At 41.8% G+C, this 26,627-nt stretch overlaps 1 protein-coding gene across 2 annotated transcripts in view; it reads right to left on the bottom strand.

The window, feature by feature from the left end:
- Positions 1 to 26,627, bottom strand: part of SYNPR (synaptoporin) — a 259,886-nt gene that overhangs the window by 85,407 nt on the left and 147,852 nt on the right. For both annotated transcript variants that reach the window (XM_070391678.1, XM_070391679.1), the window contains one exon: positions 10,286 to 10,410. In XM_070391678.1, coding sequence (XP_070247779.1) covers positions 10,286 to 10,410 — 125 coding nt within the window. The remainder of the gene's footprint in view (positions 1 to 10,285; positions 10,411 to 26,627) is intronic.

Below are 26,627 nucleotides of genomic sequence, written 5' to 3'. Positions count from 1 at the left end.
GTGATTGGCTTAGTAAATTACGGTCTTGCAATAAGTTATAGTCTTGCTATGCAATAAATTATGGTCTAGCTATGAGGCCCCCAAAAAATGTGGTGGATCTATTAAGGCTGGTCTTGGAAAGATATCTACAATTTTGTAAAATTAAGAATTTGGAGCCGAAACCGGTTTGGCTCAGTGGATAGAGCGCCGACCTGCGGACTGAAAGGTCCCGGGTTCGATTCCAGTCAAGGGCATGTACCTTGGTTGCGGGCACATCCCCAGTAGGAGATGTGCAGGAGGCAGCTGGTCAATGTTTCTCTCTCATCGATGTTTCTAACTCTCTATCCCTCTCCCTTCCTCTTTGTAAAAAATCAATAAAATATATATATTTTTAAAAGAATTTGGAAAATAGTGTTTACACCAGAAACAGTTTGCATTAAAAAAGTGAGTACATGCAAAGAAAATGTCTAAAATGATAGACCTCAAAACTTTAGACAGTGATTATCTCTGAGAAATTACATTAATGGGGATTCTGATATTTTACTTCATTCATTTCTGCATAATGGGATTTTTAGAACAAAAATGTGTTCTTTTTTCTAATAAAAATATATTCTAAAAAGTGTAACTGTTTTAGATGATGGGATATAAGGTGATGAAAGAAATGATGGAAAATGAAACCCTTGGTGGGTACGCTAAAATAAAACATAAATGTAGGTTGTTAAGCTTAATTCTCAGCTAGCTTCTAACGAGTCCAAGAGCTGACTGAGTACAGGGAAGTCTCAACTCTGCAATTAGGAAAAGTGGTTCTCTGTACCGTCCACTGATTTCTGACATCTCAGTGTCAGATGAGCATTTTAACTAAAGTTCCTTCATCGAAATGAAGGATGTTCAAGTCTCCTGATTAGTATCTGGGGCCTCTTGACTCCAACTCCTGCCTCTCTCTCCATTCACCCCCTTGCCAGGGAACTGAGAACCTACAGTAGCACTAAGCCCTTTGGAATAACTTTGTTCTTTGAAAACCCTGTCATTTATGTGACTCCTTAATACTCAGTCTCCAAGTGACAGCTGCTGCTTTACCACAGAATCTTTTAAAATAAAAAGTAAAGAGTTCTACAAACTGTATCACAACAGGTAATTTATTTCAAATTCTTAATAGAGGCAAGAAGAAAAATGGGTGATTGTAATAGATCCAGTCTGGAATTACTTTTCCTTCAGGGTTTATTGCTGGACTTGGGAAATCAACTGGAAAAGTAATTCTGAGTCCCAAGGAACACCATGTCCCTGAGAACCATTCCCTAAATCCCTCTCACCTGCCCAGCTCACCTGTCCGTGGGGCGCAGGCTATACATCTAGGGCTGATGAAAGGAGTCTCTGCAATTGTGGGGGTTTGTCAGCTCAATGACCTCACTGCCGCTGGTGAAGAGCCTGGTGTTAGCCAAGCGCAGATACTCAAAGTCCAGCCTTGCCACTTGGCAGATGCATGACCTTGGGCAAGTCACTCGACCTCCATGAGCCTTAGTTTTGTCACCTGTCAGGTGGAGTTCAGAGAAGCTATTTCATGGAGATGTTGTCTCATGTGGATGTTATCCTATATAATAAAAGCCCAGCGACCATAATGGCAGAACAACCAGAACAACTACTCGACCAGTCACTATGAGGTGCACTGACCACCCCTCAGTCCCTCCCCACCCCCGCCCCCCAGCCCCCCAGCCCTGGCCAGCAGGCTCCGATTGCCAGATGGCGAACGGGGAACTGGGGTGGGTGGTGGGGAATGTGGGCAGTGCCAGGCCAAGGCCCCTGCCCTGCCAGTCACCCCACATACAGAAGCCGACCTGCGGCGGGGGTGGGGTCAGCAAGCAGGTGGAACGGCCGGCCTCTCAGTCCCTCCCTCTGGCCTGCAGGCTCTGATCCCCAGATGGCGAATGGGGAACCGGAGTGGGTGGTGGGGCATGCGGGAGGTGCCAGGCCAAGGCCCCCGCCCCCCTGGTCGCCCCACATACAGAGGCTGACCTGCGATGGGGGCGGGGCCACAAGCAGGCGGGACCAGTTGACCTCTTGGTCCCTCCCTCCCCACCCCCGATGGCAAACTGGGAACCTGGGTGGGTGGCAGCAGGGGGCGAGGCTGGCTGCTGACAGCCAGGGAAGATGGCCCTGATCGCAGGCTGGGCCTCGGGAATGTACCCACGCATGATTTTGTGCTCTGGGCCTCTAGTGATATAATAATGTGTGATAAGCTTTGTACAATTCTTCTTAGAAGGTAAAATTATCAATAAATAGTGGCTTTTACTTGATGATGATGATAATGATTATTGTCATCACCTTCATCATCATCTTCTTCATGGTTTTCATTATTGTTAGAAGAGAGTTTGGGATGGGAGTGAACAACTCCATCGACACACCCATGGAAGCCAGAAGATGTGGATAGGTTCCAGGTTGAAATTTACTAGCTGTATGACCCTGAGTAAAGTTTAAGCCTCTGTGCTGCTCCGTATAAGGGGAAATAAAATAGTCTGGCTCTGCCTGTTACAGTGTTGTTGTGACTAGGGGATAATGACCATAACAATACCTGTCAATCATTACACACACACACTGAAAGAATTAACATATTTATCCCACTTCCTGATTTCTACCTTCATTTCCACTTGGCCTTGGGGGAAAGGCCACTATTATTTCCACCCTTTTGAGGGGGACATGCTCAAAAGCATATTATGAGTTGTGGGGGGAGGTAGTACAATTGATGTAGGTTTCTCATTACTCTCCAGCTTAAATTACCATTTGTTTTTTTTTGGCAGTTTATTCTTTTCCATTCTAAGAGTAACATATGCCCCAACTAGTAATTTGGGAATAACAGAAAATAGAGACATTTATTTGCTATTCACACACTTGTTTTTTAGCAGACAATTGGAGCTTGAAGTTGTACCTATTTCTCCCTAAGTCGCCAGTTCTCCAATTTCCGTGTCTAAGTTCGTTTGGGGACTTTGGTAAGTGCTGATCCTGGGCCCCAAGGCAGTAATGCTGACTGGGTAGGTCTGAGACAGGATACTGGCATCTCCATTTTTCACAAGCGTTCTTTCTATGTGATACAAATGCAGGCAGGGGCACATGGAGAGTCTGAAGTCCTGACTCCCGTGCAGGCCCCTGAGTGCCCGCAGCTGGGTCCTGGGCGGGGAATCAGGAATGTGAATCCCAGCCTCACAGACGTCACTTCTCGAATCCCAGGCTCTGAGGCTTTTACTTTTCAGTTCTGACTGGTAAGCATCTGGCATACATACATGTACAGGACATACATGTAGCTGTGAGTGGGATGCTTCCTTCTGGCCTTCCTGGACTGTTCAAATAGCCCAATGCCTTTGTCCTTTGCTAGGAAACTCAGTCAGTCTCTCTTTCTCTCTCTCCCACCCCCATTCCAGAAATGATAACAGATGCAAGGAAGAATGGATTTTTATACCTTTCCAAAAGGTATAAAATTTTGCATTCTAGGGTGTGGAGCTTCTCCCAGGTAATGAGTTGCTGCCCAACACACTCGGCCATGCCTGCCCTGTAACACTGCAGAATGTGACTGAGAACTACAGTGAGGCTCATTCAGCATCCGCTGACTTCATCTCTGCCGCTTGCCACCTCCCCTCGGGAGCTCCACAAACAACCGCCTTGGTTACATAACCTATGATCATCTTCAAGACGTGCCCCCACCCTGGTCTTTAGAGACCTGTTCAGATTTTATGCAAATAGAACAAATATCAGAGCAAGCCCTATGAAGCTGAAAGAAAGAGACCTGTATAAAGTAATTCTGTTGAATTTCTACATTTCTTTCTGTTCTCTCTGAAGTAGCAGTGGCTGGGGCACTACCAGCCCCTCTGGCCGAGGGCAAGTACAACTATGCTTCTAGTTTCATGTAATTAGGGATCTCATTCTCTCCTAAGAAAGCTTCAACCCGATCTTCTCATTTTATAGATGAAGAAACTGAGGTTCTGAGAGGAACTCTGTGCTAGCCATTGCTTGTTTGTTCTCGATTCCATGCTTTGCTCCTCTCCTGCTCTGCTCTGCATCTCTGGGGCCTGATTCCCGTAACAGCTGCTTTGCAGTTAGGTTTGCCCAGTGGGAGCTCTGGTGGGAGATGGAGGGCAGGAGCAAGGGAGAAGCCAGGGTATTTCTCCGCCTCTTCCTCTTGCTCTTTGGGCAGCATCTCCAGCAGTGGCTGCATCTTTTCCTTGGTTCCTACTCCTCCTGGAAGCCTCTGTGGTCCCAGCTTCTACCACACAGGCCCATCTGTGCTTCTAATAAGACCATCTCCTCCCTTTATGCCTCTTGCCCAGGAGTCGGTAAACTTCTTTTTTTAAGGGCTTTATGAGCCAGCAGACAAAACTGAGGATATTGTGTTGGTAGTTATGTAGTACTTACAATGTAATCATTTGAAGATTCTTAGCTTGTGAACTATAAAACCAGGCAGTGGGCTGGCTGAATTTGGCTCATGGTTGGTATTTGCCAACCCCTGCTCTAGCCGTCAGGGTGTGGGTGGCTTCCCACAGGTACTAACCTCTGGATTGCCTCTTGGTTCCCTTTCTGATCATCAAAGCTCTACCTAGTTCCTTCCTTGTATTACTTTAATAAACTGAGCCACCTAACATGAGCTCTCTTTTGAATGGACCCTGACTGATATAGGTATGACTTGTTTATGTCCCCAATCTCAGACATCGGGCCTCCGCACCTGCCCTCTCCTCTCTGGAATACGCCGCCCTGATCGCTCCCAGGCACCACTCTCTGGCTCTCCCGCTCTTACTTCTTGCAGGTCTGTGCTGCAATGTCACACCATCAGGGAGATTTTCCCAGCAGCTCATCGAAAACGGGCTTCTCCTGCTGGCCCCTTCCTGTCCTCTCGACTTGTCCATGTCACTCCCTTTGCTCAGGACTTTCTTTCTGCTTCTCTTTTGAATGGCTTGGATGCCATTTCCTCAGGGAAGCCCTGCCAGAGTGTTTATAGCCGGGTGTCCTTTAACCCTCAACACCCATCAACACCCACTTTCCATCTCTGAACTATGTTCACCCTCTTCTTAGAAATGACCACTACCGTGTGTGTGTGTGTGTGTGTGTGTGTGTATCTTTACTGTCTTTCTCTCATCTTCATATGATTATAAATCTCACCAGGGAAGGGTCCTGTACACTTTACCAACCAATATAAACCAAGCCTTACATAGTTCAGGGCCTTGTACACTGTAGGTGCTCAATAAATATTTATTGAGAGAATGAATAAAGGATCCAACATGGGGTCACTCACTGATGTAGGAAAGATGATTAGAGAATCTCCCCCTTGTATGAGAGGCCATCAGTTGACCACTTGGATCTCTCTGGCACCCACCATTTTTGTATACAAGGATGGTCTTAGGTGAGCATCCAAGATCTCTGCCCGAAGGCTTTCTTGGGCTGCTTGGTTGGCCATGGTCAGAAGCAACTTTTGACCAATGGCCAACAGGAGTAGGTAGATAATTACCACAGCTTCATCGCCTGCCTGAGTGAATTCCTGTGAAGCACGTTACCCACAGTTTCAAGAAGTCTCGGTTTCCCCAGTTGCCCACAGTGGTACCTTGCCCATTAATCCAGTCTTTATTGGCTTTCTTGCTTTCCCTGTCTCACTCCCCACACTTTACTGGTATTTCCAGGGATCACCTGTCCAAAAAATTACAAATGTCTGTATCAGGGTGAGCTTCCGGGAGAACCCAAACCAAGACATCCTTCTATCTAATTCTCCACCGCCACTCTTACTTCGGGGAAGTATTGCAACAAGAGTTCCAAACTAGCAGTTACATATGTTGGGCGGCAAACAGCAGAGTGGAGTGAAAGTAGAATAATTTGCCATTTATTATTTTTTTCGTTGGACACATGTCATGCCAGCAGCCATTTTGCCCCATTTTCTGTCATCTCTGCAGACATTCCCTACATATGACAGCGTCTCTCTTCACTGCAGAAATCGCTGTCCTTGTCTTTGGCCACAGCTGTCGTCTGGTGCCAGCTCCCTGCACGAGATGCTATTAACGACGTCAACAACCAGGATAACACAACTGATGAACACTTGATGTGTGCCAGACTCTGGGTTACACAATTAACATGGATGACTTATTTGATCTGTCACAACCATACTCTGAGGAAAGTGATACATTTTCTTCTTATAATCAGGGAAGCTAAAGCCAGGGAGGTGATCATTTGCTCCTCTGCTGGGTGGCAGAACCGGAATTTGAAGCCAGATGTTTGGCAAGAGTTCCACCATCAGCCCTTTAGCTGCTCTACCTTCAAATCTCCCCAACTCTGTGCCCCATGGAATCACTGGGTCTCATCACACACAAAGTTTACTTTAAAGCACATTGAAATGAGATACTGTAGTAATGAAGTTTCTAAAACTTTAGCCAAAAAGAGTGAAATCCTTGGGTTATGAGAAACAATAAAGGAATGCTTAAATGTAATTGCAAATGAAGCATTTTCTGGACATAAGATATAAAAAAAAATTGCAGCCCTTAACATACTTACTTTCCCCGAATTGGCCCTTATGGTAAAATAAAAAATATTGTTCATTATCACCGCTCTAGCACGTGGATCTTAAGGAAAAAATGCCTTCCCCCCGACAGAGCCAGCATTTCTAGATAATGGCCCGGACTCCACAGCTCGCCTGGCGTCAACCTCCACCTGTGCCCACGCTCCAAACGGGCGGAGGGGAATTCTGACGCAGGACAGGCGGCTGGAGTCACAAAAGGAGAACTTTGCACAGTGGTGCCCAGATGAGCAGCCCCAGCTCATCTTTCCCTCCACACGGAGGCTCATCCTTCGAATTTTCTGTTTCAAGAATCACAAGACTCACAGTTTCATTCTCCCATCCCACTCATTCCAACAACCAACCAGGATCACGCTGACAGCACCGAGCGCCCTCTGTCCTGTCATTTTGGGAGATTTCCACTCTCTCAATACTTTAATGAGAGAAAAAATAAAAATGAAACTAACAATGAGCCTGATAATAATACCTTCAAGGACAACCCAAATAAGCTTTAAAGATAAGAACTAAGAGCAAGTTAATAAATGTAAGACAGTTAAATATGTACACACCTTCCAATGTTGCATATTGGGACAGAGAGGGTTGGGGAAGCTCCCATTCTGGGTGAAATATCACATAATAAAGGGATTACTTTTGTTCAGAGTAATTTTGCTATTTAAGTAGAATAATGATCTCTTTTAGTTCTCTCATTTTAATTACCCTTTCTTGATTATGAAAGTAATAATAATATACTAAAAGAGACCTTATTGAATGCTATATTTTGAGTTCAGCATTTTGCATATATTGCTCATTTACTACAACACTACTGTGAAATAGGTGACACTGTCTCTGTTTTACAGATAAGGAACAGAAACAGTAAGCAATTTTCTTAATATCACACAGCTATGCTAGTAAGTAGTAGCACCGTGGGGATTTGAACCCAGGCAGTTTGTCTTTATAGCTCAAGCTATACTATGTTGCCTCAGTACATTCACAGTGTAAAAAATTTCGAAAGCTTATTGTAGAATATCTGCAAAACTAGACAAATGTAAAAACAATACTGTATTTAATTCACTCATAATCTCACCATCTAGAAATCCAGAAGTCCTCCCCAAAAACTTTTTGGTCAAAAAGTTTTTAACAGATTAGTATACTTTGGTAGATGAGAAAACATCTAATGTTCCTTGTTCATTTTAACCACAAATCAAAAGGAAGGTCAGGTGAGAAATATTTCATTCCCATAATAAAGTGATATATTGCTGAATGTAAATTCCTTTTGATATGAGTACATGTAGTGGTGTGAAGGAGTCGCATGGTTGGGCATATTTATCGGAAGCAGCACATATTTAGAAAAATTACCTAGCATTTGCTGAATTGACATAATCCTACATGTGATCATCTGATAAAAAAAGTTAAGTAGCTTCCTTTGAGGTCATTTACAAGCGATAGCGCACCCCCCCCTTATCTGAAATTTTGCTTTCTACTTTTCAGTTACCTATGGCCAACAAAGGTCGGAAAATATGAAATGGGAAATTCCAGGAATAAATAATTCATAGGCTTTAAGCTGCGTGCTGCTCTAGGTAGTGTGATGCAACCCATGCCATCGGTGTCTGTCTTGCTTAGGATGTGTATCATCACTTTGTCCAGCGTCTCCGCTGTAGACGCTCCCAGCTACCTAGCAGCCGGCTCGGTTATTAGATGGACTGCAGCAATATGGCAGTGGCTGTACTCAAGTCAGCCTTACTTTACTTAATAATGCCTCATTCACTTTAATTCATCTCATCACATGGGCATTGTATCGTCTCCCATCCTCACAAGAAGGGAACGTAGTATTTATAGGGCCGGGTACTCTCTGAAATTTCATGCATCCACCGGTGTCTTGGAATGTATCCCCTGAGGATAAGGGAGAACTACTGTAATTGTTTTTGTTCCAATGACTTGGCATTAGAGTTTATTGTGTTCCTTATGTTTGCAACAGACTGAATAGTTTGAAGCAGATGAGTGCTCACATTTTATTTCAAGATTATGATCAAATCATTGGCAATGGCTTATGAAGTTCCAGGAAAAAATAACTTTTTTATGATTTACATCACTAACATCTTGCTAACCCAACTTCTTCTGATACTAATGACTTCAAAATAATCTGCATAAGTTCTCGATGCCGTTGCTTACTACTCAGATCTTCTCCAAGAAGATAATGGCACAACACTTTAAAATATCCAAATGTATCATTGAAGTTGCACCTCTAGTGAGACCTAGCCTCTTTGGAATGGTATGTGTATTTCCTAGATGGGCATTAATTGGACAAAACTGCAAGGCACTCTGTGGGCTGAGTAGGTTCCTGAATAGTAGACAGTAAATGTTGTACAGATGTGGTAAGCACAGTGGCAAAAGCGTTCTTGCTTTTTAGCACAGTGGTTTAAATTACTTCTAGGAGACCTAGGGTTCTGAGGAGATTTCACAGGAATAGCACAGCAAGGTAGGGTTGGGTGGAGGGTAAGGGAGTGCACTGGGGGAGGGTGCTCTGTGTGCGGCAGGAAGAGGGTTGAGAAAGAATAGCTGGATGCTTCAAGCCCCTTTCCTCCCCTGCTCCAACTTTCTCAATAACTCGTTTCTGTGCTTCTCTCGGTGATTCAAAGTGTGCATTAGAAGGGCGAAGTGCTAAGAAGTCTTCTTAAACTTATTTGACTATATAATTTTTAAATTCTTCCCTCCCACTTGGTCACCCTCCTTTTATTCCTTCCTTAGAAACATGAAGTATCCAGGGCTCCATGGAGAGACTTGGGAAAGTGCTGCACTTGCCCGAGTAAGAAAAGCGTTGAGGTTCAATCTCTACCTTTCTCTGCAATTCCAGGGCCAGTGCTGTGTCTGGCTCCATGTGGTTACTCCATGAATGTTTGTTAAATTGAAGGAAGCAAGAGAGTGCACTAATAAGATGCAAACATTGTGCTGAAAGTTGTTTTAAAAACATCACACTACTTATCTGGTGCCAAAAATTTGTGAGTAAATTATTTCAAAATTAAATTTAATTAATCCCCATTGGATCTGGATTGGAATCACAACATGTCTGATTCAAGACAAGCCCTGGCACGTATTTTATGAATAAGGCAAAGACAAAGATAAGGTATTACCTTCAGTCTGAATTTATAGAGATATTGAAGAAATTATCTCAAGCTAAGTATAGCAATAGATACATGAGCTCTGGTCTCAACCCAGGTTGGCTCAAACTCTAACTCTGCCATTTACTAGCCGAGGGAATGTGAGCAAACATATCTGTGCCTCAGTTTCTTCATTTTAAAATGGCGATGGTAATTGTGCTCCACTCAAAGGTCATTGTGATGACTAAATGAAATTAACAAGTAAACAGCAAGTAAAGTGACTGACACCTGGAAATAATATTAAAAATTAATCTTATTAGATACATTATCAGCCAATATTGCATAGTCAATATGAAGTTAGAGATGACACTAATCCTATTTAGAACTTAGGAGACCGTAAGATTGGGACTATGGGTGGGAGAAAGGATTGTATAACTGAGGTCTCCATGTTGATAGCCCCCAATATTGGACTACTTTTAGCAATTTTTTGGAGGAGAATCAGTTCTGGTTTGAAGGTACAACTCACACATCTTCTCAGGTGGGCATTTTACTTGTTTGGGTATTTTGTGGGCTCAGGCAGAATTCTTTCTGTTAACCCAGAAGTCCCTGGGAGGTTGCATTACTTTTTAAGAAACGATGGAAGGAAGATAGTGCCCTCTCTGCGTGGCAGCAGGCACGAGCCACCATGCCTTACCTGAATGGGTAGGCAAACGCTATGTCAATGCTGAGGTTACTGTCCGTCTTGTTGACACAGTCCACACTCAGCCGCAGGCCTCCAGAATAGCCACCGCATGTTGAAAATGCAAATATTGCAAAAAGCTGTGAAGAACAAAACAAAAATTATGAGAATGATGCTGATCCAATGAGAAATATCAACAGGAGTTTCATGGTGGATTGAGAGAGGTTATGGTTCTGCTAACGTTTGGTTCAGGCTGGAAGATGAAGGCAGGGTGATGGTGGAGAACAGGGAGGTGGCATCTGCAGAAACAGTCTGGCAAGCTAGAGCGACTTCGCCTGGAGATAAACTGAACAAGAGGCCAAACACCTGTGTTTGAGTGTGTAAAGGCTGCCAGGCCTCAGAAGGTGGAGATGTCATTTCACACCAAAGAGTGTGGAAAGCTTTGTGCACCATGGGGTTAATGATGGACACCTCCAGATGGGAAGAATTTGAGGTGTCTCCTGACTTTCTTCTTTTTGTTTATCTGTATTTTTCTATTCTACAATAAACATGTTTGTCTTTTTTTGTTGTTGTTAATATTGGTTTTATGTTTGTCTTTTGAAATAAATAATTATTAAAAAGACAAGATCAAAATTTTTTGTTATGATAGTTTTAATCAAGATAAAGCATGTGAAAATAATGCTTTGCATTATTTGGACAATAACTCATAATCCTATATAATAAAAACCTAATATGCAAATCAACTGAATGGTGGAACCACTGGCGGAATGACTGGTCGCTATGATGTGCACTGACCACCAGGGGGAAGACGCTCAATGCAGGAGCTGCCCCCAGCTCGCAGGCCCCAGGCCAGCCAAGGCAGGTGCCAGCGGGGACCCCCTGATCACACCACTGGTCGGCCTTCAGAGGGAGTTAACCGGCAGTGGAGGGCGGGGCTGGCAAGTGGGCAGTGCCAGGCCAGCCAAGGCAGGTGCCAGCGGGGGCTCCCCGATCACCCCACAGATCGCTGGCCATGCCTAGGGACCCTACCCGTGTATGAATTTTGTGCACTGGGCCTCTAGTCTTATATAATAAAAAGATAACATGCAAATTGACTGAACAGCAGAATGACTGGTCACTATGACATGCACTGACCACCAGGGGGCAGATGCTCAATGCAGGAGCTGTCCTCTGGTGGACAGTGCTCTCCCACAGGGGGAGCGCCGCTCAGCCAGAAGTCCTAAGCCAGGCTCACAGCTGGCAAGCACAGCAGCGGTGACAGGTGCCTCTCCCACCTCCTCGGCAGTGCTAAGGCTGTCTGGAGTGGGCCTATGCTGTCAGTCATACATCCCCTGAGGGCTCCTGGTCTGTGAGAGGGTGCAGGCTGGGCTGAGGGACCCCCCCGAGTGCACAAATCTCACGCACTGGGCCTCTAGTTTATAATAAGAATAGATCTTTTCCAGTTGTCCAGAAAACAAACTCAGTGTATGCATTTAAGAGCAATTACCATAATGTATTTATAACTGCAGCTTACTTACTACTTATATCATCAGTTTGTTTTAATCTTTAAAAGCACCAACACCAGAAACAACTTGATCTGTATTTACTGTTGACATGTTTTTATGTTTACTGATTTTAAATAGAAAAATATTTTTTAATCCCTCTTTCTCTTCACATCTTTAATATAAAGCCTTTTAGAGATGTATTGTTGGCTTTTTTTTTCATTATACCCTTCCATTCAGACATTTTATATCACTTCTAGAAAGTATAAAGAAACAGAAAGGCTAGTAAAAGTATTAAGTGAAAAATATTGAGTTTGGAGACTATTCAGACGCTCAGGATGATGTTTATATATAGATTTAAATATAGATTTTTCAACAATACCACTAAAAGCTTTGAGAACAAAGAAAGTAAGACTTGTAGCCTCCCTGGGTGTTTCCTCTAACAAATGCATTAGTTCTTCCTTTGTATCCGCCCGCTCCATTTTGGTTTGTACTCCACTCCTGCATGTGCCTCAGGTGTGAGTGAAATGCCCGGTATTCACGTGTGGCGAGGACACACTCACAGAGCTGGGGCTGAGGTGATGAGCACCAATAATCCACTTGGACCACGTGGGCTATTGCAGAACCCTTTGAGAAATGCACAAATCTTGTGGGGGCTTCTAAGTCATTACGATTTGTACTGAGACAAAAAAAAAAGATTTTTTTGCCTCAACTTGATAGTTTGACAAAGCTTTCAGTTCCCAATATATAAATCATAAGTTAATCCTTTAGTTGGGTTCAACATTAGCTGAAAAAAGAATAGGAATTTTGAATTAGTAAATATTTGAATTTTTCTTATGATCAGAGAATTTTAGATCTAAAGGGTTGGGATGAGTAGGTGAGTATCTGAGAGGTGCCATTTCAGAGCACCAGGTCTCAGTGTGTGTGAGCCTCAAGCCAGCCTTGGTGGTCACATCTCTGTGTGAGTTGCTCTTTCTAAGTCAACTGTTGAAAGGTTCGGCTGGTTAACAATTAATGTCATGGGCTAGCCTGGCACAGAACTTGGATCTGGGAGAATTAAGCACTGACAATTAGAAGCAGAATCTCAAAGACGTCTTCAAGAAAGAAGATGGGAGGGCAGGCATAGCCGAAGATGGCAAGTAAGAAAATGCCAACTTTGTCCACTTAGGATAACTAAATTCAAAAGAATTTCTTTGATATTAAAAAAAAGGCAATCAAATGCATTTACCACACTGACCCACACTGTAATATTCTCATTTATTTTAACTTTTGGAATTCAGCTTCTTGCCATAGGTTGGGGTCCCTCTTAGCAGGGGTGGGGAACGTCCGGCCCACGAAGTCATTTGGTCTGGCACCGCTAAGGCATTATGGTTGGATTAAATGAAATGCTTGACCAAATACAGCAGGCTAATTTTTAGGTTGATAATTTGCAAAGCCCGTGAATGATATAAATATCCAAATGGCCCTTGGCCAAAAAAAAAAAAAAAAAAGGTTCTCCACCCCCCCACCCCTGCTATCAGAAACACTAGCTCACTTTGCATTGCAGGAGGAGTTATTGATGCCTTACAATAACTGTAAGTGAACAGACTCTGGAATGTGATTTGGCATTGTTGCTTAATTTCCCATGTCTTGGTTTCCTCATCAATACAATAGCATTGATATGAAGTCCTCTGGGTCACTTTGCTATTCATAATATGAGTAGACAAGAAGGCTGCTGGTGCTGGTAAGGTCACCAGGGCCTGTTCAGGAGGCAAAACAGGTGTTACCCATAACACCTGCCACCTCACTCAATCAGTGAAGGAAGAAGAGCCTCAGAACTGTCCGTCCCAATTGGCCATTTAACGTTAGTAGGCAGTAGGCAAAGGCTGATTGATGAGACAACCTTCACGAGGAAAGCAATCTTTTGTGGATCACTTTCTGGTGCATGGCAGTTTTAAGTCGTTAGTTTTTAAAATCAGTATTTTAAAAATGAAAATAACTTGACCAGAAAACTATAGTAGATATGGTCAGAACAAAATGGGTTTCTATGTGTTAGTGTGTGTAAAACATTTAGAACAGATCCTGGCACAGGATAAGCACTCAATAAATGTTCTTGAATGTTATGCCTGTAAATAGACGTGGATGAGCGCCTTCATAAGATGTTTCATCAAATAGGAAATTTAGACTTATTCATCCCTAGTCAATCTATACAACCACCAGCCACAGTGAAGCAAGACCCAGGCGCTCCAGAAAAACTGATCATTTCTGCTTTTACTGCTTTTCTTCCTAGTTTGACTCACCGGTGGACTTGGGAGGCATTCAGAAGCTACTGCAACCCACTCCGCACTCTGGGGACGATGGCCGTGAATGTCAGGGCCACAGGGACCCTGACCTCTTGTCGCTGTGACATGCATGTGCTTACTTCTCATGACCAAGTGCTCCTCTGGAAGCTCTTTGTATTGGTAGGAATAAAGAGGAAGGGAGTTTAATTGTTCAATGCTTAAGCCTAGATTCCATCAGGTAATACTGGGTGTCTCAGCCCTTGGTGCCGTGTCAGGATGGCACCTCTGGCATGTCTTCCAGAAGTGGGAATGGAGTGCGGGAGCCCAAGCCCTGTGGTGTGGCTGTGGCGATAGCACTCCCTGTCCAAGCTTCCTCACCTCAAAACAGGGAAACCCTCTGTCTCCCTGAATCAAGGAGAGAATTAAATGAGGTGGAGTAGGTACTCATGTGCAGCCCCCTCTCAATTTATGCAGAGATTCATGTGGTATTTACACACGTGTAAGGGTTGTGTGCATGATTGATATTATATTCCTCTATTAAAGATGTGGCCCAATAAATAGTATAATGTCTTTCAACAGTTTCCTGTTTTAAAAATTCCTTGAAATATTGAAGTGTAGTGAGTTAGAGTAGAGGGTAGAAAGACAAATCCTGGTAATTTCAGCACTGAATGGCTACAGAGAAGTTGCCCTTACCATTCTGTCTTATTTTAAAGTGCTTTATATATAGTAAGATATTATTAATACCACCATGTAATGAACTTAAGATGGAATGATAATTATGTATTTAATTGGCTCAAAATGTTAAATGCATGGAAAGCAGGCATCAGACTATTGAAACCACACACATCACTGTGGTTTTATTTTTAACTTCTATTGAGTTCTGAGAACAAGATGTTGTATGGGAGTTAAATATGATGCCCGTGGGATTTCTGGTTAACTTTCTCCTTTCCCCACAGTCCTCACTGATTAAAGGGAAACCATACTGTGTGACCAATACCAAATTCAATAATATCATGAGGTGAGGATTAAACAGATAATATCTGTACAACACGGCAGCGTCAGATCCTGCTGAGCGAGGGACATATTACAGGGATGGTTGATTCTGTACTTGGGAGTGTGAAATCAACTCCTTCAGAGTATATCAGCTGAGCCTGGCCCGGTAACTAGAATACATTAAGACAGTGGGGAGAGGGAACTGCAAATTCTTTGGGGGTCAACATTCTCTTGGTGTCCAATGAAAACCTAGAGTGGAAGGGACCTTTGGAAATCCTCCCACCAATTTCCCTGCCCAGCCGCCCACCCCAGGTGGTGACACAAGAAGTCCTGGCATTAGGCAGACCAGAGCTCGGGTCCCATTCCTGGCTGTCTATACTGAGTTCACTTCTCCACCCTCTGCATTCCCATCTTTCCTAAAACCCCCAATTCTCCTCAAACAAAGCAGGCTCCTCACCTCTAGCACATTCCAAGGTATCAATACCGTAACCACTGGCCCAATCACTTACTTCCCTTCAGTTCAGGAGACCGAAACAAATCTCCTGCAATAAACTCTCATTTTACTACTGTCTTGAATGATGTATGGCTCCGTTCCTACCAACAACATATGTATTACTCTCTAAATGGACAGAATTGGCTGGTGGAGACTCGCCTTGCTTGTAGCCTGATTAGAAATACACTCAGGTGGATAAGAACAGAAGAATTGCCTTGCATTTTCTGGCTTAATAAGTATCCACAAGCCAAAATCGCCCATAGCAGGAATATCTTTGCACAGTTAATGAAACTAAAGATTTTCCCCTGGAAAGAGGGCAAGCAGCTCCCTCCTTGGAACTGATTGACCCACATAAGGAAAATCAATGAAAGCTGCTATTACTACTTCTGGTTACTTTGCAAGGCATAGTTGAAAGCAATGGGTTAGAGGAGGACAGGCAATCAAGCTGATTAATGGCTCTCATAGGACTCTGTGGTCTGCAGTGATTTCAAGGAGGGGACATCTTCCAAGGCCTGATACACAACCTCAGGCATGAGAGATGTCTTGGAAGAAGTAAGTGGGAGTAAGGAGACTGGTTACAAAAGGTATTGGGAGATTGGGACCAAGTACTGGTACTCATATTACCACCAAGCAGTGTGTGCTGACAATCAGATAGCCAGAGAGCAAAACTTGTATTTATAGCATTTACCAATTGCCATGGTGTAAATATACCCACCATGGCCAATTCCCAACGTAATACTTCTGAACCTTGATTGGGAAGAGAGCTGCACAATCCACTGGGTTCCAACACACTACTGCCACCAGGGGACTTGCCCTGACTCTCCCCTGTGGACAAGAACCCTGGGCTGTTTCATTGAGTCGCTCCTATTATGTCATATACTCACCTTGGGCTGATTTCATGGAGATACAATTATTCATTCTTTGACCCATTTACCCACGCAATCTCTCATTCACTTCTTTATTGTAGTGATGATGTTTCGCCTAAACTCCCTTGCCCACCCTAGAAGCCACCTGCAGCCTTAGGGGGACAGTCCTTGTACACACCAAAGGCTTTCCCTTCAAACACCCGAGTCTCTCTACTGAGGGCTTTCTCGGGGAGCAGGAATGTGCTCAGCCTGTGACTGAGGCATCAGTAAAGTCCCTGGGAGTTAAGTCCATGGCAGCTTCCAACCAATGTGTCATGAAAATTGGTGGATAAAACTCCAGCGCCCTTGCACCTCTGTGGGGGAATAGGATTCCATCGAGGTTGAGCAACAGTTGCCTGCAGCAACCTCTGCTCATTCACATGCCCTTGGTCGGCTTCCCTTCTTTCTCTGTCCCATTTCTCCACTCACCATCATGCTTCCTGGCATCACATCTCCAATAGAGCTCTTGAGACAAAATTCTCATCTCAGGATCTGCTTTTGGAAAATCCAACTGAGACGGTTATTGAACATTGACCGACTACCTGTTACTTTGAAGGCATTGCAATGGGCTTTAAGATATATTTATAAAGGGAGCAGTATCTATCTCCTATCTCACTTCTCTCAGCATCTAACTTAGCACTCTCAGCTCTTTCTAAATAAGCTGCTCTCCTTGTAATAGGAAGTCTTCTTTGACTACACTGCCTGGAGTGGACCCTCTGACTCCAGCCCCTACTCTGGTCTCATTATTTCCTGGTGTGGGTTTTTTTTGTTTGTTTTTTGTTTTTTTTACATGAGCAGACTTCCTAATATCTCTATTTGTTTGGCATTATTTCTTCTCCTGTTTGTTTTGTTTGACCACCTCCCTGAAGAAAGGTAATACACTTGACCTTGTTTCTGTTTGACTTTGTCGTTATGCACAATGCTCAATATGAAGTAGGTGTTCTCTAAATACTTGTTGGCTAAACAAGTAAATACATCCTCCCCACACCTCCAAGGAACTTGCTGTCTATTTGGGGATACAGACAAGTGAATGAACAGGCAGTAATTGGATCATGTTAGAGGAAAGCATGGTACATATTTGCAGAGGATGAGAGGAGACATGAAGAATAGCTATCTGGAGAAATGGATAGCTAAGCAGAAACCAGGAAGCATGTAGGTTCTATCCAGGGAAGAGGGAGAAGAGTATTCTAGGCAAAGAGAGTAACAAATCAAGTTATATTCAAGTAAACAAGTAAGGCACATTGGACTATGCACTTAGTATCACTGAAGCAGAGATTTGTAGGGTAGAAAGAAGGGAGTGACTGTTCAAGATGCAGGCAGGGATCCGTCAGGTATGGTGTAAACTATGGCCCTGTGCCCTATCCAACCACATCCATTCATCTATGGCTGCTTTCATGCTACACAAAGCCAAGCATGTTTACTGTCTGCCCCTTACAGAAAGTTTGTCAATGTAAAGAAACCCGGGTCTCATGGAGGCACTGAATTTTCAGCAGGGGAGGGGCAAGACCAAATATGCACCTCAGAAAGGCCACTCTAGTTGCAGTGGAGAATGGACTGAGAGCGGGGGTGCAAGATGCTGGAAGATGAGCAAGTGTCTGACTTTCCCAGATGGTCCGCAAACCTTTTGCCAACAGGACCACATCTCAGGCATCTTTGTGTTCTCAAAACATCATAGGTGATTCATAAATTTTAATCAAGTAAATGAATATAGGATGGGGCAAAATTAATTTACAGTTGACAGCATAGAAAATAATAATTAATATATGATAATACAAGAATAAACTCTGTGTTTAGCATACTCACAATTGTAAACCTATTTTTGCCACACCTGCATATGAATGAAGATGAGATGAAGAACTTGGAAAAGTATATTCTGGCGAACAAAATAAAAAACACTGTGTGATAATGATGATGATGACGACGATGATAGTAATAATAAACAACCACATTTGGTTTTCTGGACCAGTCTCTTCAGTAAGTACATTATTTACATGAACTCAATCTTCTCAACACTCCCTTAAAACAGAAACACACACCTTTGTTTGACAAATGAGGAAACTGAGGTTAAACAGCATGCCAAGGTCACAAGGTTTATTGGTACATGAAGTAGTCATGGTTTGAACATGGATCTGCCTTTCTCTAAAGTTTATCTTCCTTTTTCCCAACTCTCCCAGGGCTGTGAAGGGACCCCTCTTGGCTGCAGCATGTTATGGAAAGACTAATGCAGAAATACCAATCGTGGGCTTGTTAAGCTTTCTCTGTCACATCAATGCTCTGAAAGCCAGGTGAGCACTAAATGAAGCATCTGTGAGACAAAGCCCTGATCATAACTGGATGTTAGTGGCAGCTTTTGTATTTTGCATCAGCAACACAAGCCTCACAGCCCTTCAGGGGGAGGGAGTTAGGGTCTGACATGACAGAAACATTGAAAGAGCCTGATGTAAGTTGGTTATGCCAATTACACGTGACAAGCCCCTCCTGTCAGCCACTCACCGTGGGGGTGGGGTGGCTTTCTCATTTTCAGACATCTCAAACATTCAACAGTTTATAGGCTAAAGAGACCCAGTTTCCAGCCTTCTACCTCCTGTGATGAGCCCCCTTGTCCCTTCTTGTATGACTTGCTTGGGGCTGATGAACCATTTGTCCTCGGGACCCCTGAAGGGCCTTTCTGAAAGCAAGGTTGTTTATAGACGCTGATTACCTCAATTAGCCTGGAAAAGTGAGGAATACCTCCTGTCAGGATATTTTCTGGTGCAGAAAGAGTTTTTTACTAACTGTGACTTCCCTTATACCCCACTCACTCCCTAGGAGGCCCCCAGCCGACTGACAAACACCCCTAAAACTTAATGTTCCATTTCTACACATCTTTGTCCAAGTCTTCTCTCTGTTAGTGTTTCTGCTCCTGCTGATAATTGGATTTTTCCAAGGAAATTGACCAAGCACCTTCTTGGCCATCAGTTTATGGTTATTGCAACACTGACCCAGAAGGCTTTGTGAACAATCCTATAAAACCTGGGGTGAGACCTTCATGTGAAGATTTAAAACTGCAAGTTGTCCCTAAAAGGCAATAGAATTGTATCTGATTGGGAACCACTGAAAACCATTGTCCAAAGCTGTCCCCATAGAGCTGTGTGTTTTTCCTGTCATTGTGTATACCTATCTGTGTTCTTAACTAGCGCCAATGCCCTCCACGCTGCATCCCATCTCCTGCTGCCTGTTAAAACTGGGATACTGTGCTCTTCTGTCTGCCTTATGATTTGTGTGAAATCTTCCCAGACAAAAGCAGCCTTACAGAATTGGTACTTCACCCCATCACCTGAGGAATTCTAACCAAGCACAGCAGAAAAAGAATTCCAATTACTTACATAACAAAAGTTTCCATTTTCATTTTCTTAAACCTGCAGCTTGGAAACAGAAAGCTTGACCTACAGTGGCTGAAATAAGAGGTTTGTGTTTCATACACACCGAGAAGTCTAGAATCAAGTGGCTTACTGGTATTGATGATGACTAGGCCAACATCTCTTTGGTCATTATGGTCTTTGCCTCATAGTCACCAAAGGGCTGCTGTCTCTGTGGACATCCTTAGCTGCATGGGAGACTGGGAAGTAAATATTCGGCTTTCCTGGGCTCTGTAGGGGAGGTAGGCAAGAGCACAAGGCCCGGGAATGGCTGTTGAGTCACTCAGTCCCCACAGTTTGCCACAGATACTTGTGGGAGGAAAAGACAGGGTCATCAAGCCCATTCAATGTCTGGCCATTTCCTTTCTCCGGAGAGAACCTTAACACCTGTCTATAAATTGGAATGTAAATTTCTGCTCAAATTTTATTTTCCAGCGTAAGCTTGACACAAATCTTTAAAGTAAAATGCATAGTTGAAATAGTAAAAATAGCCTGTCCGGTGTGGCTCCGTGGTTGAGCATCAACCTATGAACCAGGAGGTCAAGGTTCGATTCCAAGACAGGGCACATGCCCCAGCTGCGGGCTTGATCCCCAGTACAGGTGCAGGGGGCAGTTGATAATGATTTTTCTCTCATCATTGAAAGAAATGATCTATCTCTCTCTTCCTCCCCATTCCTCTCTGAAATCAATAAAAATATATATAAAAAAAGAAATACTAAAAATAAATTGATAACAATCTTCATGTCTATAAAAAATATAGAGTAATCAAGTAAATTCTGAGGCAACCAATAGAATATTATGCAACAGTTAAAAAAATAAATAGCAATCTAGAAAGTTGTAATCTTTTAGAAAGCAAAAAAAAAAAAAAGCAAATTGCCAAGTATTACATACATGCATTGCATTTCTGTAAAAGAAATATTTATACATATACACATTTTTATAGACTTGAAAAGGTCTACAGAGGTAGCACTGAAGAATTATCAGTTAGTATGATCAAAGAATGAACTTTCCAGGCAGAATCTCAGTTTATAATTATTTTCTATATTATTTCAATTCCTTCCAGTAAAAGCATGAATAACTCAAAAGAAGTTTTCTCAAAAATGCCAATTTAGACAACCTCTGAGTGACTTGAGCAAAGTAAATTTAGGCCTGCCAATAGATGGAGTGCTGTTTTTAACTTTCTTTTGGATAAAATATGTAAAATCAAAGAAACCCCACTCCCTTCCAGAATTATCTTCAATAGTATCTTTGAATTATTTATATTTGCAGAGAATGTAAACAGAGTAATACTTTTGCCTGCTTATTTATTAAAGTATTTTGGCAAAGTCACTTTTTAGAAACAAGGTAAAATTATTTCACAATATGCCGTGGCACATATGTCAATCATAAGTTGAGTAAAAAGTATGACTAACCTTTCATCAGATTCAATGACAGTAACTTTTTAAAGGAATCAGCTCCAACTCTCAATTCTTCCTACCTGTCATAATGGAATAACAAGAAAAACTAAAAATTCAACAGGGCTGACACCATGTTTCTCATGCCTGATTACAGAGTCTTGTGAATTAATTTCTTGCTTATCATACTGTTTTTGAACTTGCCATTTTTCCAGGGTAAACTTATGATATGGACTTTCTGAATTTTCTTTTTTTTTTTTTTAAACATATTTTATTGATTTTTTACAGAGAGGAAGGGAGAGGGATAGAGAGTTAGAAACATTGATCAGCTGCCTCCTGCACGCCCCCCACTGGGGATGTGCCTGCAACCAAGGTACATGCCCTTGACTGGAACCGAACCTGGGACCCTTCAGTCCCCAGCCCGACACTCTATCCAGTGAGCCAAACCAGTTAGGGCCTGAATTTTCTTAATTACGGTAGCCATCTCTTAGAGCAGTGGTCACCAACCTTTCGGACCTCACGGACCACCAGTGGTCTGAGGACCACTGGTTGGCGACCACTGTCTTAGAGCACTGAAGAAAATCACTGATGATAGATATCTTACCAGCATACTTCTGTTTGAAAGAAAAATTAGAGCAAGACACAGTCACAGACCAGAGCCATGTTCTACACCTCAGAAATACACATTGAGGAAGCTGGCATGAATTATTTCTTGCCAGAAGCAATGTTTTCATGATAATGTAGATGATTAGAATTTTTTTACCTGAAGCTAACTTACAACCCTAAACGCCATTTTAAAATATATGTGTTTTTCATTGTTTTCAGATGAAAGAGAAATCACTGATTGGCTGCCTCCTGCAGGCCCCCTAGTGGGATGAAGCCTGCAACCCGGGCATGTGCCCTGACCGTGACCTCTTGGTTCATGGGTTGACACTCAAGCACTGAGCCACACCAGCCAAGCTAAACGCCTCTTTAAAAAAAAAAAAGAGTAAGCCTCAGGATACCACGTCCAATGTTCTCTGAATAGATAAAAAAGTCAAATTGGGATTGTATTATGTTTGAATTTCAGTATATTTGGTATGTCTCCTTTAAGATTTAAATATTCATGAACTAGAGTTGTAGTTATATCTATAAAGCAAATTAGGATAACATAAGATTCCTTTGGAAAAAATACTGATCAACAACAAATTAACCACATTCAACTAATGTCTTTTTACTAGATGGCCAGGGTCATTAAACAGAGAAGCTTATCTCATTCTCCATTCTTTTTTTCTAAGATTTGTTTTGCTTAACATTTAGCATCGCCTTGATGAAAGACTAGCTCCAGATCCTATGAAAAGAACAGTAGGAATTATTCATAACTATGTATTGTCAGAAGCATTTTGAAACATGCAATAGCTATGTATAGAGAGTTGAAGGCCTTTTATATTCTGCTTCTTCTGAACCTGCACACTGCAGTAGCAAGCTGAAGCTCTACACTGCTCATACTCCAAGACGTTCACGAAGTTGTTTTGGTCATTCTGATTCTTGGCCTGGAAATCAATGCCTGAATCTCTCAAACATGAATCATGGTCATCAAATCACCTCTGTAATGACAGGGCACTTACTACCATCTATTATTTCATTATGTAATAAAGAAAGAAGCAAACCTAAAACAGGCAGTTACAGGTAGCGTGTCATTCATATTGAAAAATACTCAAAATACCAGAGGAAGTTCTACAGGAACAGTTTTCAGTATATGCTAAAGTAATCTTTTCTGATTATAATTCTAATCATAATAATAACAAACAGTTGCTGCTACTTAGTGAGATTTACTTGTGTCCCACAATGCAGTAGCTGTTTTACAGATATTATCCCTTTGAAATCTCATCGCTCTGTGAGATTGGGACCATAACCCTCTCCATTTCAGAGCCATAGAAAACTAGGACTTAGAGAGGTTGAATGATTTGTCTAAGGCAACACAGACAAAGAACGATAGTTTGAATTCACGACTATACTAAACATAAAATCATAAAAATCTATTGGTAACTGTTAGAGAATATGAGGGAACAAACCCTTTATTTTAATAATTATAAAATAAAAAGGAAGAACCAGTCATTTGTCTTGCCTTTTCTTTACAGGTGCTACCAGTAAGTGACCAAAGAGTGGGGAGGAAGTGCTCCTTTGCTGGACTTCTCAATAATAAAGAAGAAATGACAGAATTGAAACCTGTTATGGATTGAATGTCTGCTCCCCCAATTCATTTGTTAAGGCCCTATATTTGGAGATGTTGCCTCTAAGGAAGTAATTAAGGTTAAGCAAGGTCATAAGGGTAGGTCCTTGATCCCATAAGACTAGTGTCCTCATAAGAAGAAAGAGCAGAATGCTCCTCCCTCTCCCCCTCATGTGCACCCACTAAGGAAAAGCCACAGCAAGGTGGTGGCCTCCTACAAGCCAAGAGGAGAGGCCTCAGAAAGAAACTGTTGGCATCCTGAACTTGAACTTCTCAGCCTTCAGACTGTGAGAAATACATTTCCATTGTGTAAGCTATTCAGTCTGTTGTACTTAGTTATGGAAGCCCAAACTGATTAAGACACAACCTTAATTTAAAGGCTGATGGCTGATCCACAAAAAGAGAGACAACCAGATATTATGTGCTTCTAAGGGGAGAAGACCTCACAAAATTTTAAGTATTCTTGGCCAAAAGAAAAAAATAATTTAAAAAAACTGATCAAGCTTCTATGTCCAACTGCAGATTTACAAAATATACAAAAGAGAGGATGATGTGGAATGACACCACAGGGAAGAAATGAGCAAAATTCAGACCATGAGAAACTTTCCAGGGAAACCCTTTGTTTATTCAAGAACAACAACGGAAACATCAAAAATATACAGGAGAGAGAGAGAGAGAGAAGAAAATAAGGGGATATTGAAAGATAAGCGCTTACAGATTAAAAGGTTTTTTAAGATGTATCAATTCAACGATAGATTTTTTTTTTAAATTCAGATTCAAGAAAACTAAACAATATAATGAGATTGAATGAGACATTTGAAAATTTGTAGATATTTGATGGCTGGCACTGAATTATTGCTAATTCCTGAATGTGTGATATAGTATTGTAGTGTTCTTTCTTTCAATACCTTTCAGAGATACATACCAATTTATGGGAGAAATATATAGCATGATGCCAAGGGAGAGGGTAAACATGGGATAGCAGGAGCAGCATTGGCGAGGAGTTGATTATTGTTGGAGCCAGGCAAGAAGGAAACAGAGGCTCATTATATTATTCAGTGTTTCTTTCTAAATGTTTGAAATTTTCTATTACTAAAAGTTCTTAAAAATTGAGATCATATTATAAACCAATCTAGATGTGATTGTATATGTATAAACAACATTAAATAGGTTTTCTTTTTCATTTAATAAATATGTAAACAATTTCCATGTTATTAAAATAGATATTAAAAAGATGTCTTAATCAAAATCCCTGAGAGAACATTCTTTTTTCTTTTTAAATTCTCACTCAAGGATATGTTCTTACTGATTTTTTTCTTCTTCTTTCTTTTTTTTTAGAGAGAGGAAGGAAGAGAGAGAGAGAGAGAGAGACAGAGACAGAGAGAGAGATGAGAAAGAAACATTGATCAGTTGCCTCCCATACTCATCTCTACCGGGGACCAGACATGCAATCTAGGTGTGTGCCCTGACAGGGAATCAAACCTGCAACCTTTTATGGTGTACAGGATGATGCTCACACTAACTGAGCCACCTGGCCAGGGCCTGAGAGGAACACCTTTTAAAATGAGGAATTTCATTCTGTTCTATTAATATTGCAGGACTAAGAAGAAAATATATTCTCTCTTCTTCAACAAAAAATTTCTTTCTTAATAATCTATTGATTGTTCAAAGAATCCATTTAGTTCTGCCTCATTACGAGAGAGAAGACTTTTCTCGTTATGTTATAATGAGATGAAAAATCACTATAGCCTAAACATTCCATGTAAAAATCACTAAGGCCTATACGTTCCATGTAAAAGGACATTATTTCCTAGACAATAAGACAAAAATCCCCACCATCGTTCGATAATGTCTTTCTATTGGCTCACTTCAAGAAGGGATCAAATGTGTCAAATTACTTAATATTTAGTATATTGGCTTTTGTTTCTGAGTACAATGCTGCCAAGTGCAGTGCGTATACACTATACTGATAAACACAGACATAAAAATGATACCATTAACACTAGCACCACAGAAGAGACCAAAAATAGGGAGCCATCTAGTGATTTGAAACTAAAAGCAGAATGACCTTTTAGCTTCTGACTCTTAAATTAAACTTATCCCTGTCTTTAAACATGGAGCAGATGTGTTGAAATACTCTGAGTCACCTTATTTGTTCTTGGGAATCAGAGACAATCATTCAAGAAATAGTGATATCACTTCCCTCTCTAGTCTCATCTTGTATTGTCTCCAGTGAATAACAAATTATTTACAACTCTCCCCTCCCCCAAACAATCTTGGCCATTCTTTGCCTATATGCCCTCACACATGCTGCTGCCTTCTGCTGGAGTGCTTTCTCCATCTCTGTGTTTTAAGACTCAGTGCTATTGCCAATTTCTCTATGAAATCATTCTTATGTCACTCCTTTATAATTTTGTGGTAGGCAGAATACTGACCTGCCCAAAGATGCCCATGAACTAATCTCCTTCCATGTAAATACCTTGTACAATAAACCCTTGATTTTGCAGAGCTTGATTTAACAGACTAAATTTCCAGTCTGTATGTCATATGTGAAAATTAACACCCTGTTAATTAAAAAATGCTTTTAACCAAAATTTGCTTATAACTAAATTAACAGGTTATGAATTCACTAGAATTTTTTTTTTTGGTTAATCCTCATCTGAGGATATTTTCCCATTGATTTTTAGAGACAGTGGAAAAGAGGGGGAGAGATAGAGAGAGTGAAACATCAATGTGAGAGAGACACATCGATTGGTTGAAGGCTCACTCCCTGGCCTTAGGTACATGTCCTTGACCGGAATCAAACCAGAACCCTTCAGTCCACGGGCTGACGCTCTATCCACTGAGCCAAACTGGCTAGGGTTCACTGTAATTTTTAACAAATTTTAGTGAATAGGCCACATGTTGGAAAAACACTGTAGTAATTTCGCTGACACAAACAAATATTACATATCTGCAGCTATCATCTACATATTTAAATCCAAGAGTCACCACTGGTAAACAATGTTCAGCGAATGACTAGCATATATCACATCGATTCCCTGGCAGTGGTTCTGTTCTTGTGTGCCATGACTTTCTGCAGCAGTTTTAATGCCTTCTCACCCGTGTTCCCACGTGCACTAAGCCATGCCTAGCCATGTACATTTGTTTATTCGCAGTGACTGGTGAATGCATGCATTTACTAGACCTAGTCAGTATAAATTTAAAATTACAGTAATAT

Source organism: Myotis yumanensis, unplaced genomic scaffold (genome assembly GCF_028538775.1).
Source record: "Myotis yumanensis isolate MYYU_CA2020_CCGP unplaced genomic scaffold, mMyoYum1.0.hap1 SCAF_14, whole genome shotgun sequence".
Taxonomy (NCBI): domain Eukaryota; kingdom Metazoa; phylum Chordata; class Mammalia; order Chiroptera; family Vespertilionidae; genus Myotis; species Myotis yumanensis.
The sequence above is the reverse complement of the archived record's forward strand: the minus strand, read 5'-3'. Positions and strand labels throughout refer to the sequence as shown.